This window comes from Muntiacus reevesi, chromosome 20, assembly GCF_963930625.1.
Source record: "Muntiacus reevesi chromosome 20, mMunRee1.1, whole genome shotgun sequence".
NCBI classification, from domain to species: domain Eukaryota; kingdom Metazoa; phylum Chordata; class Mammalia; order Artiodactyla; family Cervidae; genus Muntiacus; species Muntiacus reevesi.
The window spans coordinates 26,258,258-26,272,930 of record NC_089268.1 but is presented as its reverse complement, the minus strand read 5'-3'; the positions used below and the strand labels follow the sequence as shown (position 1 = coordinate 26,272,930).

Below are 14,673 nucleotides of genomic sequence, written 5' to 3'. Positions count from 1 at the left end.
AGCCACCGCCATTTTGGACTCCTTTTCCCTATTCTAACTACCCAACATTAACAAATGAAGAAACTGGTCTCTCTATGCGGCCATGAGTCTAGGATAATGCCAGGTTGGTTCTGCAGGAGATGGAAGAACTATACCATGACTCCTGTCTACCAGGAGCTTAATGTATTTGTGGTGTTGAATCCAGGGGAGCAGTTCATCCTGGGCTATGGTGTGAGATTGTAAGATGTACTGGGCCCCTTGTCTGTCTCTGCCATTCTAGAAGGAACAGCTCCTCCTGGGAGGGTTTGGGTGGGGACCAGAGTCCTGCTGAGACTCCATCATTCACCTGAGAGCCCAGTTCGGAACATTGTGGAGCGCGGGCTGAGAGGTGAGGAAGAGCGGCTGGTTGGCTAGAGGCAGCCATCAATGGGGCACATGAACACTTGCTGGGATTTTTTACAAGAAGTGGTGGCTGGTTACTAACAACTAAAAAAAAAAGTTTCCTTCTTTTGGATTGGAAGGCAAGATTTCAGGCTATGGTCTTGTTTATCTGAAGTGAGTTCTCCTTCATTGTAACCCTGGGCTTTGGGGGCTCCCTTGGGCACCAGGGAAGACTTGGAAGTGCTGATGGAGAGGGGAGTGATTCATCCTTTAACCTCCTACACGTCTTGAAAATGTTCAAGGGGCAGGCAGAAGTAAGTGGGTGGGGGAGGGAAATTGTGACCACAAAGGGTCACGTAAAATTCCCAGATACACTTCCTTACAGCAGCAAACCATGCACGTGTTTCAATTACCCTCATAATCACAAACGAAGGCAAAAACCACACCAGTTTTTACATTTTAAATATCTTTTATTGCAATATCTGGTCAAATTTCCAAAAGTTTTAGCTCTCTTTTACAAGTATCAGTTGCATTTTTGACAAACATAAATCATGTATAAAACAAGCCAATCTTAGCATAAAAAATTCTAAGAAAATACCACATCCACCTGTAATTTGATTAAGCATGGAAGACTCTAGCTGATATGGGTGAGACATTATGGTATGGTATGGTATTTTATCTATTAATTTTTTTCAATCCTTGGTCTTCACAACAACTGTCTGAGGCAGGGAGTACAACCACTACCCCCATCTTAAGGGTTAGGAGACAGAGGCCTAAAGAGATGGAATAAGATTGTACAATAGTGAGGACTCATGACTCTAAAGTGCAGAGCCCCCAGCCTTTGAAAGATGGGAATAGTCACACTCACTTATCACTTTTGTTTGAGCATCCAACTCCATGTCTAGCACAGAGCAGGCTGTACATGAACAGAATCAGATCCAAACTTGGGTCCACTTGCCCATGTTCAGTAAAGCCAATCTATTGACACTGGGTTGTGGTGATGGAAAGAGTCGCACTTATTGCAGGGTACCAAGCGAGCCGTCCAGGACAGCTAGTGCTCAAAAAGCCCAAACTCTCCAAAGGATTTCAGCAAAGCATTTTTAAAGGCCAGGTGAGGGCGGGGGCTGGTATCACATTATCAATCCTTAGACTCTGGTAGGTCTGGGGCCTATGTGCTCGTGATCGTCAAGTAGTTTCTCCCATTTGGTGGTGGTTTTAGCATCTGTAAAACAACTCAGGAATGTCCATCAGATGCTATTAGCTAGGAACTTTAGAAAGGAGTGATACCAGAGGACAGGAGAAAAGGGGTCTGTTCCCAGAAGTCCCCACAAAATCCTGCTCGGTCACAAGCTTTCTTACTGTTCATTCTCTTGGACAGGCCCGAGGAGCGGTTACCCACATCCAGGAGGTTGTACTCAATGGAGCTCAGGCTTCCCTCTCACTTAGTGACGCTCCCCTCATTCCATTCCTGACACCAGACTGCTGTCTGCTTGTCCGATGTCTGCAGCTTCTCACTGATTTCACCTCGAAGGCACATACCTCTACATCCCTTCGAATATCAACTGCTATGCCAACAAGAAGCTTGTCCCATTCTTAATACATTTAGGATGGCATTTTGCTGACAGTCCTTTTGTCTGAGAGAGTTCTGTACCATTGGTAGCTCACTCTTGACAAGAACTAATACATAATTTGGAGCCTCCAAGTCATGACACTCAGTGGCCACGTGAAGTACCCATCTCCTATAAGCAGTTCAGGGCTGTGAGTTTTCATCCCACTAAGAGAATAACCAGACAGAAGAAAGACTATTCAGCCTACACTTTAGCACCCACTGCTCAGAAACAGCTATCTGGAAGTTACCAGAGATGACTGTATTTAGATCCACGATTTTTAAACCAAAGGGTAATTTTAACTTTGGCTAACTAGGAGAGCAGAATAGAATCCCTAGGAAAAGAGGTTTACCAAGATTTCCTTTGTCCCATTGGGTTTATTTCAAACAGAATATGGACCAAACATTTCAGGGAGACGGAAAGACAGGAAGCAAGCTCAGAGCAGCCCCAGTTTGACTTACTTCCTCATCCCTGTTTCTCAGGGCAGGTAGAGAGGGGTCAAATGGTAAGAGGGCTGTGCACCCAAGAGAGAGAGGAGAGATGGAGCTTCCCAAGTGAGACACTGGCATTTGACTTCACCAGTATTGCTTGATTTTTATCTGAAAGCTGCAGAATGCCTGCAGACCTGGAGGGGATCCTCTGAGGCAGGAACCATTTGTCAGCTGCCTGTTTCATTTGCCTCCTGACACATGATCAGGACCTGGAAGCTGGCCATCTGGATTTGAATGTCCCGGGCACAGGAACCAACTGTGTGTATTTGGCTGCACCTTCCTCCTTTTGATTTCTAAGAGTGTGAGGGGCTGCTTCTATCTGGTCCTTAATCATCCTACAAGGGATGCTCCAGGAGATCAGAGGGTTCGGGAATTATCTTGTTGGAGAGAGGTTAAGAAGAAGACATAGTCACTGTCTCCTCTTCTCATATTTTCTCCACATTCGGTTTATTGTACAATTCACTTCAAGGTTTGTTAGTAGTGAGTTGCTGGACTTAAGCATAGTTTCTCTAATCAGAGAATTGTGGTACATTTTTAATCATTGTGTCTCCCAGGACAATACAGTGGTGGGTTTTCAAGAAGCTCTTGAAATTGTCATGCAGGAGCTAACCAGGCAGTTTGAAAGGAATGAATCTTGACAACCAAACATAGGCAGTGCCCAGGAAGTGGCAAGACAGTAGGAAAGGAATCAAACTTCTCCAAGAGTTAAACTGTAAATCCAATGGAGAGGAGAAGTGCCTGGTTGTGGGGGAAATGGCTTAAAAAACCTGCAAGACTTTGAGAACCCAAGTGACTCTGTTCTCATATGATTGTGGGTATTAACAGTTATGTTTCTCATCATAAACTGACTACTGTTATTCTGATTTTTTTACTTCCTTGTGAGTTTTGTTAGCATAGGCAGCCACTTTAAGTGGGATCCTGGCTAGCATGTAATGCAGGGCAGTTTGGGGCTTAACTGGTTTGTTTGTTCTTTTCCTGTTTCTTAAATTGTGAGCTAGAGCATACACACAAGAAAGTGCAGAAGTATTTCTATACAGTTTAAAGATCAATTATAAAGGCTGATTACTACTTCTGTTTCAGAAACAGAATGTTATTAGCATCCCAGAACCCCCATACCCTGACTCCAATCACAGCCCCCATTTCTCCTCACTAGAGGTAACCACCATCTTGTGTCTGTCATAATTATTTCCTTGCTTCTCTTCATACTTTTGCCTCCTATGTATGCATCCCTAAATAATAGTTTCGTTTCACCAATTTTGGAATTAAGGGGAGATATACCATATAGTCTGTGCTAGTTTTTTCTTTAAACATATTTTCTTATTTTGCCCTTCAGAAAACCCAAGCCAGCAGTCATGGCGGCCAAACCGAAGCTCTGGTACTTCTGTGGCCGAGGCAGGATGGAGTCTATCCGCTGGCTGCTGGCTGCAGCTGGTGTGGAGGTTGGTTCCTGATTGGGAAATGGCAGGGGGCGGTAATCTGGGTGAGACCAAAGTGGTCCTCTTCACCTTTCAAAAGTCAGGATGGTGCCTTTCAAGCTGTATCCACTTTTTGCCTTTCTAACTGCCTTCCTGAGGTGAAGGTGAGATCATAGTCCTCTGCTTAAACAGGGGTAGGAAGGGAGAAGCCTAGGGAGGTGTTCTGGAAGCTTCCTGAGCCTGGAAGGATCTTGGTGGATCTCAAATCTGAGGAGAGAGAGGAGACTCACATTTGAATCATTCTCTCAATTGAGACCAGCTCATTTCCCGGGGTGTTTCCAACTCTGGTCAGCACTTCAGTCCTGTTCTACCCATGGCTGTCCCCTGGAACCTCAGGCCCAGCTGCAGCCTGCCCACCACCCCTTGACCCTTCTCCTAAAGGCCTACTCCACAGGGATCTTTCCCTAACTCCAGTATTTTTTCTTAACCCTCTCTCTGACTTTTTCATAAATTTTTTACAAGTGCTTTGGAATTGTTCTGTTTCATGCAGGTGTAGACTCCCTTGTCCCTATTTGAATGCCACCTCCTCTAGAACACGGACTTAGGATCTTCTTTGTTTTGCTTTATTTTACTCCTCTTATCTTACCCCCCATCTCAAGGTTTGGTGTACAAAAAGTTACTCTGTCCTACAAAAGTTCTGGAAACTCCATCAGTAAATGATGATAACCCCACCTGAGTAATGATCTTTGGGTCCCTTTCACTGAGTATGTGAGCAAAAAGAAATGCCTAACTTGACCTGATATGGAGGGAAGAGAATGCAGAAAAGAGAGAAGGAAAAAACAGAAGAAAGGGAAGAGGAAAAATCAGGGGGCAATTGGAGGAGAGGGCAAGAGTTTGGAGAGAAGGCAGAGATAAGATGAAGACAAGGAAAAATATGAATGGGGGCTTGGGGATATCCTTTAATCAGGAAACACTCAAGAAGGGGTACCAGTCCCATGTTAGCCTGAGCTACTTTTAAGCGCATGATCTGTCAGAATTTTCAGCTACATGGTAGTTGATAACTTTGTGGTCTTTTCTTTCTTTCTTTCTTTTTTTGGTTCAATGTGACTTTTTATTTGAAAATGAATTTGTATGTTTATGCAGGAAATGAAAACACACTTATGTCCACTTAAAAGAGGGCCATATTCTCTCAGTAACAAATTCTTGAACAGGTGCTAATTTTTTAAACTAATTTTTATAAAATTTTCATTCTGGAAGCTATTGGGAATTTTATACTGTTATACTGTAAGCATTTCTTTTCTTTCTTTCTCTCACCTTAGGTTTATGATAATGTGTCTTTTTTTTTTTTTAGTTTGAAGAAGAATTTCTTGAAACAAGAGAACAATATGAGAAGTTGCAGAAGGGTGAGCCTAGATTTATTTTAATGTTATCTTATGGGAAAAATAAAATAAAATATGTTCCCGGAAATATTCATTTCAGCACAGAACTCTAGAATGACAACCATTAGAAAAGGCACACAGCCTGATTGCTAACATTGACTGTTCACTGTGCCCCCAGCATAGAGCTAAATGTGTCATTGGCTCTGCCTCCTTAGCCTCATAAAAATGTATCAAGTAGGTTATGACTCTGGCCTCAACTTAGCGATAGCCTGGGTTGATCCAGTGCCAACTGGTTCAATAATCCCCATCCCACCAGAGAAGCCTTCGAGGATTCTTCACGATGATCCAGTGGGTTGGAGGAGAGGGAGCAAAAGGGCGTATGAATTAGATCTAACATATTCTCTGGCTCTCATAGTTCATATTCACTTTTTCTTAGTGGTTTTAGCAGATTAATAGAGATCATTTTACCAGGTCACAACTGTAGAATCATAACTATAGAAAATATCCAAATTTGATTACATTTGGAAGAAGTTCTTAATCCCTACAATTCCCCGATTTTCTCCCACTAAGAGAGAAGACTGATACTTCCCCAGTCCTACTTCTAACAGCCGTAATGTTATTTTCATTATCTAAGGAAACCCAGGGTCCCTATTGTTGCTGATAAGCAGTCATGAAATTACCACAAATTATTTTTTAAGAAAGACTTTCAGTGAGTCATCAGCAGACCTGCCATTTACAAACTACATGGCTTTGGGCAAGGCTTTTCATTTCTCTCCATCCTGTCTCTTTGCCATACAATAAGAGAATCTTTCTTGTCCTGACTGCCGAGTACCAGGAAATCTCATAGAGAGGGAAGACTTGCTTAGCCCTTCCCCAATTCTCATCTAGGACCTTTATTATCTAGAATCCCTCTGAAGCGTCTCTCCCCCTCTTCCTCTTCATTTCTGCCCCGCTTTACTCTAAATAATGACAGTCACATAATAGTGGTTAAATACTTATGCATTGAATAAATAAATGGATGTTGTTGTATAAACTCTTCCATGATCAATCTGGTAGGAAATGCTAGGGATTTCCCTAGCATTCCTAGCATTCCCTAGAAATGCAGGAAATCCTAGGGAACCCTCCATCCCTCCTTGGGTCTGTGATGCTGTTGAGGACAGCCTCCTGGGCTTTGCTGCCCTCTGTAAGCAGGGGCAGTCAGAGAGAGCACTGGGTTGGGAGTCAGGAGGCCCCCTTCTGCCGGCTTAACTGTCCCCTCTGGGTCCGAGCAAGTCACTGCTTGGACCAATGGCCTCCACAGTGCATTGTCCGAAATATGAACAAACTGAACTAAAGGATCTCAAAGGTCCTCTCCTGTGTTCTGGATCTGAGATTTTCTTCAATCCTTCTGAAGAGGATCATCGGCTCCTAGAAGCAGGGATCATTTCTAATGGCTGTTTGCATCATTCATAAACAGCAACATAGAGCTCAGCTTTAGATGTCCATTCAGTTTTGGGCAAATGTAGCACTGCCTCAGGAAATGGAGGTTTAGTAGGCTCTGGGCTAAAAATAGTACTTATATTTCCAAAGTACGATCTTGCCCAAAGAAACTCAGTAAAGTGGGCAGGACAGATACTGTTACAGATCAGAAAACAGGCTCAGAGAAGTTAAAGACGTGTCTAAAGTCCTCCATCACCCCAAGACAGGGACACTGGCTACCTGGAAGGCTGTCACTGGTGCCTGTGCTAGTTTTCTGTCACCATGTTCCCATGTCTCATTAGGTCAATTATTGGAAGCTGGGGAAATTAACAGTGGCCTTTGCCAGTGCACTAGTGAAATCTGACTCCTATTCTGGGTAAAATTCCTTATTCTCATTAATGCACAGGTGTTAATGAAAATTGAAAGGCTATTCATTCCTTCAAGATCCCATGAAAAAGTACTATTTTAGTACATCTTTAAATGCATTATTTATACAGGCAGTTCATTCAGAAAGAAGAAAAATTTGATTTTACTGAACCTTGATTGTTGATAGTATTCAGTGTTTTACTTATGATGTTTCATCTTTTCAAAATCCTGCTCGATGGATATTACAGCTATTTTAGAGAAAAGGAAACTGGAGCTTAGATAAGTCATTTGCTTAAAGTCACAGGGCTTGAAGGGCCAAAGCTGACATTTGGGCCCAGGACCTGGGTTCTTGCTGTCACATCCATCCCGTTGCTGTGCAGACCTGGAGTGATACCTGTTGTACTTTTTAAAGAATTCAGACTCCATCCCTGAATAAGAGTATCTGGAGGGTGGGGTACTTTTAACAACCACCTCTTCCAGGTGATTCTTATATACCTGAAACTTTGAAAACCAAAAACACACTATAATACAGTCAGAGCAAATGTAGAAAACCTTAAATAACCATGATTAGCCAACATGCAAAAACTCATGAACCTATCAAGCAAATCTCACATTTTCCATGAAACAAATGGTAGGCATTTCCTCAACAACCAGAGTCTTAAACTCACCTCTTTGGATGAAAACTAAGAATCACTCAACAAAATCAGAAGTGGGCCCTCCTGCAGGCTGACCACAACCATGGAGGGAGAGTCTCTTAACCTAATCTCTTCGTTCAAACCACAGACGGACGCCTGCTTTTCGGCCAGGTGCCTCTGGTTGAAATTGATGGAATGGAGCTGACACAGACAAGAGCCATCCTCAGCTACCTTGCTACCAAGTACAACTTGCATGGGAAGGACCCGAAGGAGACAGTCAGGTACCAGAGTGCCTGTGCCGATACTTGGTTCTTCTCCAAGCTCTGTCTTCCTACACCGAGACCCAGATCAGATGCAGCCTTTCAGCCTGGAGGGAGGGGAGGAGATGAGGGGACAAGGGGAGATGCTTGTGCTACCCCAGTATGTCTTGTGCATGCTCTGAACACCTGCTTCTGGACACCCCTTCTACTCTTCACAGCGGTCTGCATTCGACATTCTCATATTCTCTCCCTACTTCTAACAAAGTGTGTTCTCATAAAACAATCTCATAAACTACTCTGCATGAAGGTGGCAATGACTGACTCAGCAAATATTGAGCATTGTATCAATGACCTATTACTGCAAATAATGCTGTATACATGTCACCCTGAAGCCCAGGGACTTAAGTCGGCAAGGACTTGTTATTGCTCGCTCGTCTATGGGGGAAGCATTGGCGGCTCAGTGATAAAGAATCTGCTTGCCAGTGCAGGAGACTTGGGTTTGATCCTTGGGCCAGGAAGATCCCCCAGAGAAGGAAATGGCAATCCAATCCAGAATTCTAGCCTAGGAAATCCCATGGACAGAGAAGCATGGCAGGCTACAGTCAAAGGGGTCGCAAAAGAGTTGGATACGACCGAGTGACTAAACAACGCCACCAGTCAACGGGTCATCTGGGTGTCAGAATTTTCAGGCCAGGCTTGATGTATCTTGGCTGCACTCACTCCTAGGTCTGTGGTTAAGTGGTAGTCAGCAAGGGGAATCTGGTTGGGGTGCTGGCTGACCATCGGTTGGTGAGCAAGTGACCACCTGTCTCTTGTCCTCTCTTCCCGAGCTTGTTCTGATAGCAGCCAGATAGGGTTCTCAGAGACAGTGAAAGCATACAGGCTGTTAGCTTCTGGGCTCAGAACTGGGACCCCAGAAGCTGTTAGCTTCTGGGTCAAATCGAGTCATGAGGTCAGCTCAAGCAGCAGACCCCATCTACTAATGGGAGAGCTGCCACGCTTTATCACAAATACTGAAGAGTGAAGATCTGCGGCCTTTCTTTTCTTTTTTTACATTTCTACACCACAGGCATCCACTCTGTGCTATGCACTGTGCTAGGCTTGGCTGAGCATGGCTGGGTTCTTTCTCCCAGGAATAGTGCAGTTTTACAGGAAATGAGTAAACTTAAAGACTTGAAACAGTAAAAATTTTCCTGGATTTGTGATTGGGGACCTATTCAGGGGACCTATCACAAACCAAACTCAATATTTTGTAATAACCTACTAGGAAAAACTAAATATGCCTTATGTACTTATAACTGAATCACTTTTCTGCACACTTGAAACTAACACAACACTGTAAATCAATTATACTTCAATAATTAAAAAACAAATAAATAAGTCATCTGTCCCAGTATCTAGTCACACCAAAAAAAAAAGTAGTGGATCAAGAAACCCCTCACCCAAAGGCTTCTCTTGGATTGAGAGTTCACACTGTTTTGTCAGGATCAACATGTACGCCGAGGGCACCCTGGACCTCATGATGATGGTGGCGGTGGCTGCCTTCAAACCCCCGGAGGAAAAAGAGGAGAGCCTGGCTTTAGTCGTGAAGAAAGCCAAAACCCAGCACTTCCCAGTCTTTGAAAAGGTAGGCTGCGGGGATCCAGTTTGGCCGAGGCAGTGAGGCCCAGGGTGGAGGGCAGCGACAGCTGGGAGCTCAGATCCTCCAGGGGAGCAGGGCGGGGCTGACATCTACAAGGGTGACGCTCCCCAGGCCCCGCCCCCCGGGTCCTTCCCCTGAGCCCAGGCGGCAGTCGGCAGTCGGGGTGCGGGGTGAGCCAGAACTGGGGGAGAGGCCTACACAGTGCAGCTAGTCTCCTGGTCTACCTCCCAGGCTGCAGGGATGGGGGACAGTGACATCCCCTATTGCTGATAAGAGTAAAGGGTGAAATCTTAAAAGGCAGAAGCTATGTTAGTGCTGTACTGCATTTGGACCAAAACTTTAATAAGGATCCCCAAATAAATGACCTGTAATTATGGAACCTCTAACCAAACAAAATTGGAGTAAATCAAAGGCAGTGAAGGACTCAGGCTGAAAGTTCAATACTTTGGCCACCTGATGCAAAGAGCAGACTCATTGGGAAAGACCCTGATGCTGGGAAACATTGAGGGTAGGAGGAGAAGGAGATGACAGAGGATGAGATGGTTGGATAGTCATCGATTCAATGGATGTGAGTTTGAGCAAACTCCAAGAGATGGTGAAGGACAGGGAAGCCTGGCATGCTGCAGTCCATGGGGTCACAAAGAGTTGGAGATGACTGAGCAACTGAATAACAACAAATTTACCATTGTTCCTTATTTATGGAATAAACTTGTATTTTTTACATCTGCAACTCAAAGCATCACCTGAGGAATTTTTATATTCATTTTTTACTGGATGGTGAAAAGGCTCATGTTTGAGCTTCTGGTATCCCACTGGTACCTTATCTGTGGTGTAGTAGCCAGATTCTAGTTAATTATGACCTTGGTGTCTTCCATGCTGGTAGGGACAGTTTTATTTAATCAGCTCTAGGCTCATAATGGAAGTTCTACTCCAGCACTTCACCACCCAAGTTGTCTTGATCATCACTGTCAAATTTACAAAAAGATTGTGCCAGTTACGGCAATGTATAAGGGTGTTAGTGGCTCAGTCGTGTGATTCTCACAGACGTGAGTTTGATCCAGCAATCTTCCTGGGTCAGAAAGATTCCCTGGAGAGGGGAATGGCTACCCACCCCAGTATTCTTGCCTGGAGAATTCCATGTACAGAGGAGCTTGGCAGGCTACAGTCCACAAGGTCCAAAGAGTCGGACACAACTGAATGACTAGCACACACACATAAAGGTGTTAGTTTCATTCTATCCTTGTAAGCATTCTCAGAGATTATCAAGAAACAGATTCTTAAGTAAATTTGATCTGTACAAAAAACCCCATGCTTTTGTTAAGTGTTTAGTCAGGCAAAATAGTCTTTAGTTTTATTTGATATTCTTTATTTTTCTTTCTGCAGATTTTGAAAGACCACGGAGAGGATTTTCTCGTTGGCAACAAATTCAGCTGGGCAGACATACAGCTCCTGGAAGCTATTTTAATGGTGGAAGAACTTGATGCTTCTGTTCTTTCTGACTTCCCTCTGCTAAAGGTAGTTTTAGCATCCACCCAGAGCCCAGGGAAACATAAACAGACACAAAGACTGAAACAAAATATGCCTACAGACCAATCTCAAAAGGAAGTTAAAAAGGCTTTTTTAAAAATCATTACTTCACTCATTTTGGTAATTGTCTCCTGCTCACAGAATAGGATGATTAGGAAATAAAACCCTATGGAGGGAGAAAGAAGATTTTGATTTCTACCATGAACATTTAGTGCTTTCTGGTTTTTGTGGTGCCTTGAGTGTTTTTCCTGACAAAGCAAGGCTGATGGGTCTGCTTGTGTTGTTTTCCTCTCCAGCTCCTACCAGACCACTTTGTCCGCTTTCCTCCCCCGATGCTATCTGTTCAGTCATTTCAGTCACTCAGTTGTGTCAGACTCTTTGCGACCCCATGGACTGCAGCATGCCAGGCTTCCCCGTCCATCACCAGCTCTCGGAGTTTACTCAAACTCATGTCCATTGAGTCAGTGATGCCATCCAACCATCTCATCCTCTGTCATCTCCTTCTCCTCCTGCCTTCAATCTTTTCCAGCATCAGGGTCTTTTCAAATAAGTCAGCTCTTTGCATGAGGTGGCCAAAGTATTGACGTTTCAGCTTCAGCATCAGTCCTTCCAATGAATATTCAGGAATGACTTCCTTTAGGGTGGACTAGTTGGATCTCCTTGCTGTCCAAGGGACTCTCAAGGGTCTTCTCCAATGCCACAGTTCAAAAGCATCAATTCTTTGGCGCTCAGCTTTCCTTATAGTCCAACTCTCACATCCATACATGACTACTGGAAGAACCATGGCTTTGACTGGATGGACCTTTGCTGGCAAAGTATGTCTCTGCTTTTTAATATGCTGTCTAGGTTGGTCATAACTTTTCTTCCAAGAAGCAAACATCTTTTAATTTCATGGCTGCAGTCACCATCTGCAGTGATTTTGGAGCCAAAAAAAAAAATAAAGTCTGTCACTATTTCCATTGTTTCCCCATCTATTTGCATTGAAGTGATGGGACCAGATGCCATGATCTTAGTTTTCTGAATGTTGAGTTTTAAGCCAAATTTTTCACTCTCCTTCACTTTCATCAAGAGGCTTTTTAGTTCTTCCTCGATTTCTCCCATAAGTGTGGTGTCACCTGCATATCTGAGGTTATTGATATTTCTCACAGCAATCTTGATTTCAGCTTGTGCTTCATCCAGTCCAGCGTTTCTCATGATGTACTCTACATATAAGCTAAATAAGCAGGGTGACAATATAGTCTTGACGTACTTCTTTCCCTATTTGGAACCAGTCTGTTGTTCCATGTCCAGTTCTAACTGTTGCTTCCTGACCTGCATACAGATTTCTCAAGAGGCAGGTCAGATTGTCTGGTGTTCCCATCTCTTGAAGAATTTTTCAGTTTGTTGTGATCCATACAGTCAAAGCCTTTGGCATAGTCAATAGAGCAGAAGTAGATGTTTTTCTGGAACTCTCTTGCTTTTTCGATGATCCCACGGACGTTGGCAATTTGATCTCTGGTTCCTCTGCCTTTTCTAAATCCAGCTTGAACACCTGATGCTATGAAGGCCCACAGTTGCTCAGAGCCTCTGCCCAGAGGGTACCACCTGTGCTCAGTCATGACTGAGCGACTAACACACACATAAGTGTGTGTGTGTGTGTGTGTGTGTGTGTGTGTGTGTGTGTGTCTATGTGCCTGCCTCTCTCCTGCTACACTGCCAGTCCTCAGACCTCTCTCTGAATCCTCACACTGCCAGAACTTACCTAGCTTCTGTTTCAGTTCCTTACAAAGATTTTCTCTAATAGGTGACCATAGGTTTTGTACTTCAAGAGTAGCATTTTTTTGGCTTTGCCACACAGCATGTGGAATCTCAGTTTCCTGACCAGGGATTGAACCTGAGCCCTTTACAGTGGAAGTGTAAACTCTTAACCATCAGATCACCAGGGAAGTTCCAGAGTAGCTTTTTTTAATAAAAACAACAAAAAAAGTACATAAGACATTTGTATAAACCAAAAGAAAAAAAAAAGATCTATAATCCTACCAACCAAATGGTTCTGCGTTAGACTTCCTGATCTTTTATTTTATATTTTTCCCCCAAATGGCATCATGCTAAATATTGTTCTGTGGCCTGCTTTTAACAATTTTTTCCACTTATCATAAATATATTTACATGTCAAAACATATTCTTCTGCAATATCATTTTATTTTACTTTTATTAGGCAGTAGAGTCACATCTTTTTGAAAAATCAGAACTTGTATAAAAAGGGCATAAACTGTGGAATTTCGTTCTCACAACTGCCCTCCTATTTTCTCACCTCTATAATCTTTTTTATTGGCTCCTGTGTGCCCATCCAGTGTTTGTTCCTGTTTATGCAGTTACAAGAAATATGAATTATATATTTGTCTCTCCTTGTCCCACTATCTCCCACATAGTGGAAAGTTGTGTATATTATGTTCTGCCCTGGGCTATTTTTTTTTTTTTAACTAAACAACACAATGAAGTACAATCCCTGTCAATACAGGGATCTTCCTCTATATTTTATATATTAAATATCATTTAAAATTACTGACATGTTTCTTTTAGGGATATAACATAATTTATATACAGTTTTATTTTCTGAGAAATATAGATTATTTCGTTTTTCATTGTGGCAACATTCTTATAGTTATCTCACACTCTTACTTATTCTCTTATAATTAATTTCTAGAAAGGAATTGGTACTTCAAAAAATATGAATTTCTAGAGTTATTGATATGCACCACCTAATGGTGTCAATGATTTTTCACTAAGAAAATTTCACTTATGCCAAACAGACCTGCAGTTGTGTTACTTTCTCAGGAATATCCAGCAAACATGTTTCAAGGGATTGACTTGGCTTCAACATTCTAGGCCTCATCAATTGAGGATCTAAGCTTTCCACCTCTTGTAACAAAGTTCTGGGCTCCCTTAAAGGTTGTGACTGCTCTTAAGACCCTGATTTTACTATTTCTCCTTTCAGGAATTTAAGACAAGAATCAGCAACATTCCCACCATTAAGAAGTTCCTGCAGCCTGGGAGTCAGAGGAAGCCGCCCCCGGATAGCCACTATGTTGAGATTGTCAGGAATGTCTTGCAGCTCTAAAGGCAGCAGTCTTAGGATGGCAGAGTAATGAACCCAACTGCAGCATAGGCGCCTGTCACCAAGCCAAGCAAATGGTGTAACTTCTAGGAATAATCTAAGTAATCTAAGTGTAGGTTCTAAGAGTGATGTGTCCGAAAAGAACAAAACCATATTGCCATCAGCAGCAAATGCCAAATAAATGCAATTAAAAAAAAAAAAAAGACATTCTAATGTGTGAAAATTTATAAGCTTGTTAATTGTGGATGATGGTTACAACTTTTATGAAATTACTACTCTGAGTAAATTAAGAGGAGGTTGATACAAAACACACACACACACACACACACACACACACACACACACACACACACACACACACACACGAGCCTCTCAGCTCAGTCAGACAACTGAGCAATTAACACGGTTGACACTCCCTGATATAAATAATACTTCA

The 14,673-nt window shown here is 42.9% G+C and overlaps 1 protein-coding gene across 1 annotated transcript in view; it reads left to right on the top strand.

Annotated features, from left to right (window-relative positions):
- Nucleotides 1–14,389, top strand: part of LOC136151559 (glutathione S-transferase A4-like) — a 42,124-nt gene extending 27,735 nt beyond the window's left edge. Inside the window, exons 2-7 of the mRNA XM_065912798.1 lie at nucleotides 3,792–3,897; nucleotides 5,225–5,276; nucleotides 7,860–7,992; nucleotides 9,457–9,598; nucleotides 10,997–11,128; nucleotides 14,118–14,389. Of these exons, the coding sequence (XP_065768870.1) occupies nucleotides 3,811–3,897; nucleotides 5,225–5,276; nucleotides 7,860–7,992; nucleotides 9,457–9,598; nucleotides 10,997–11,128; nucleotides 14,118–14,240 (669 nt within the window). The 5' untranslated portion in view covers nucleotides 3,792–3,810 and the 3' untranslated portion in view covers nucleotides 14,241–14,389. The remainder of the gene's footprint in view (nucleotides 1–3,791; nucleotides 3,898–5,224; nucleotides 5,277–7,859; nucleotides 7,993–9,456; nucleotides 9,599–10,996; nucleotides 11,129–14,117) is intronic.
- The last annotated feature ends 284 nt before the right edge of the window (nucleotides 14,390–14,673 follow it).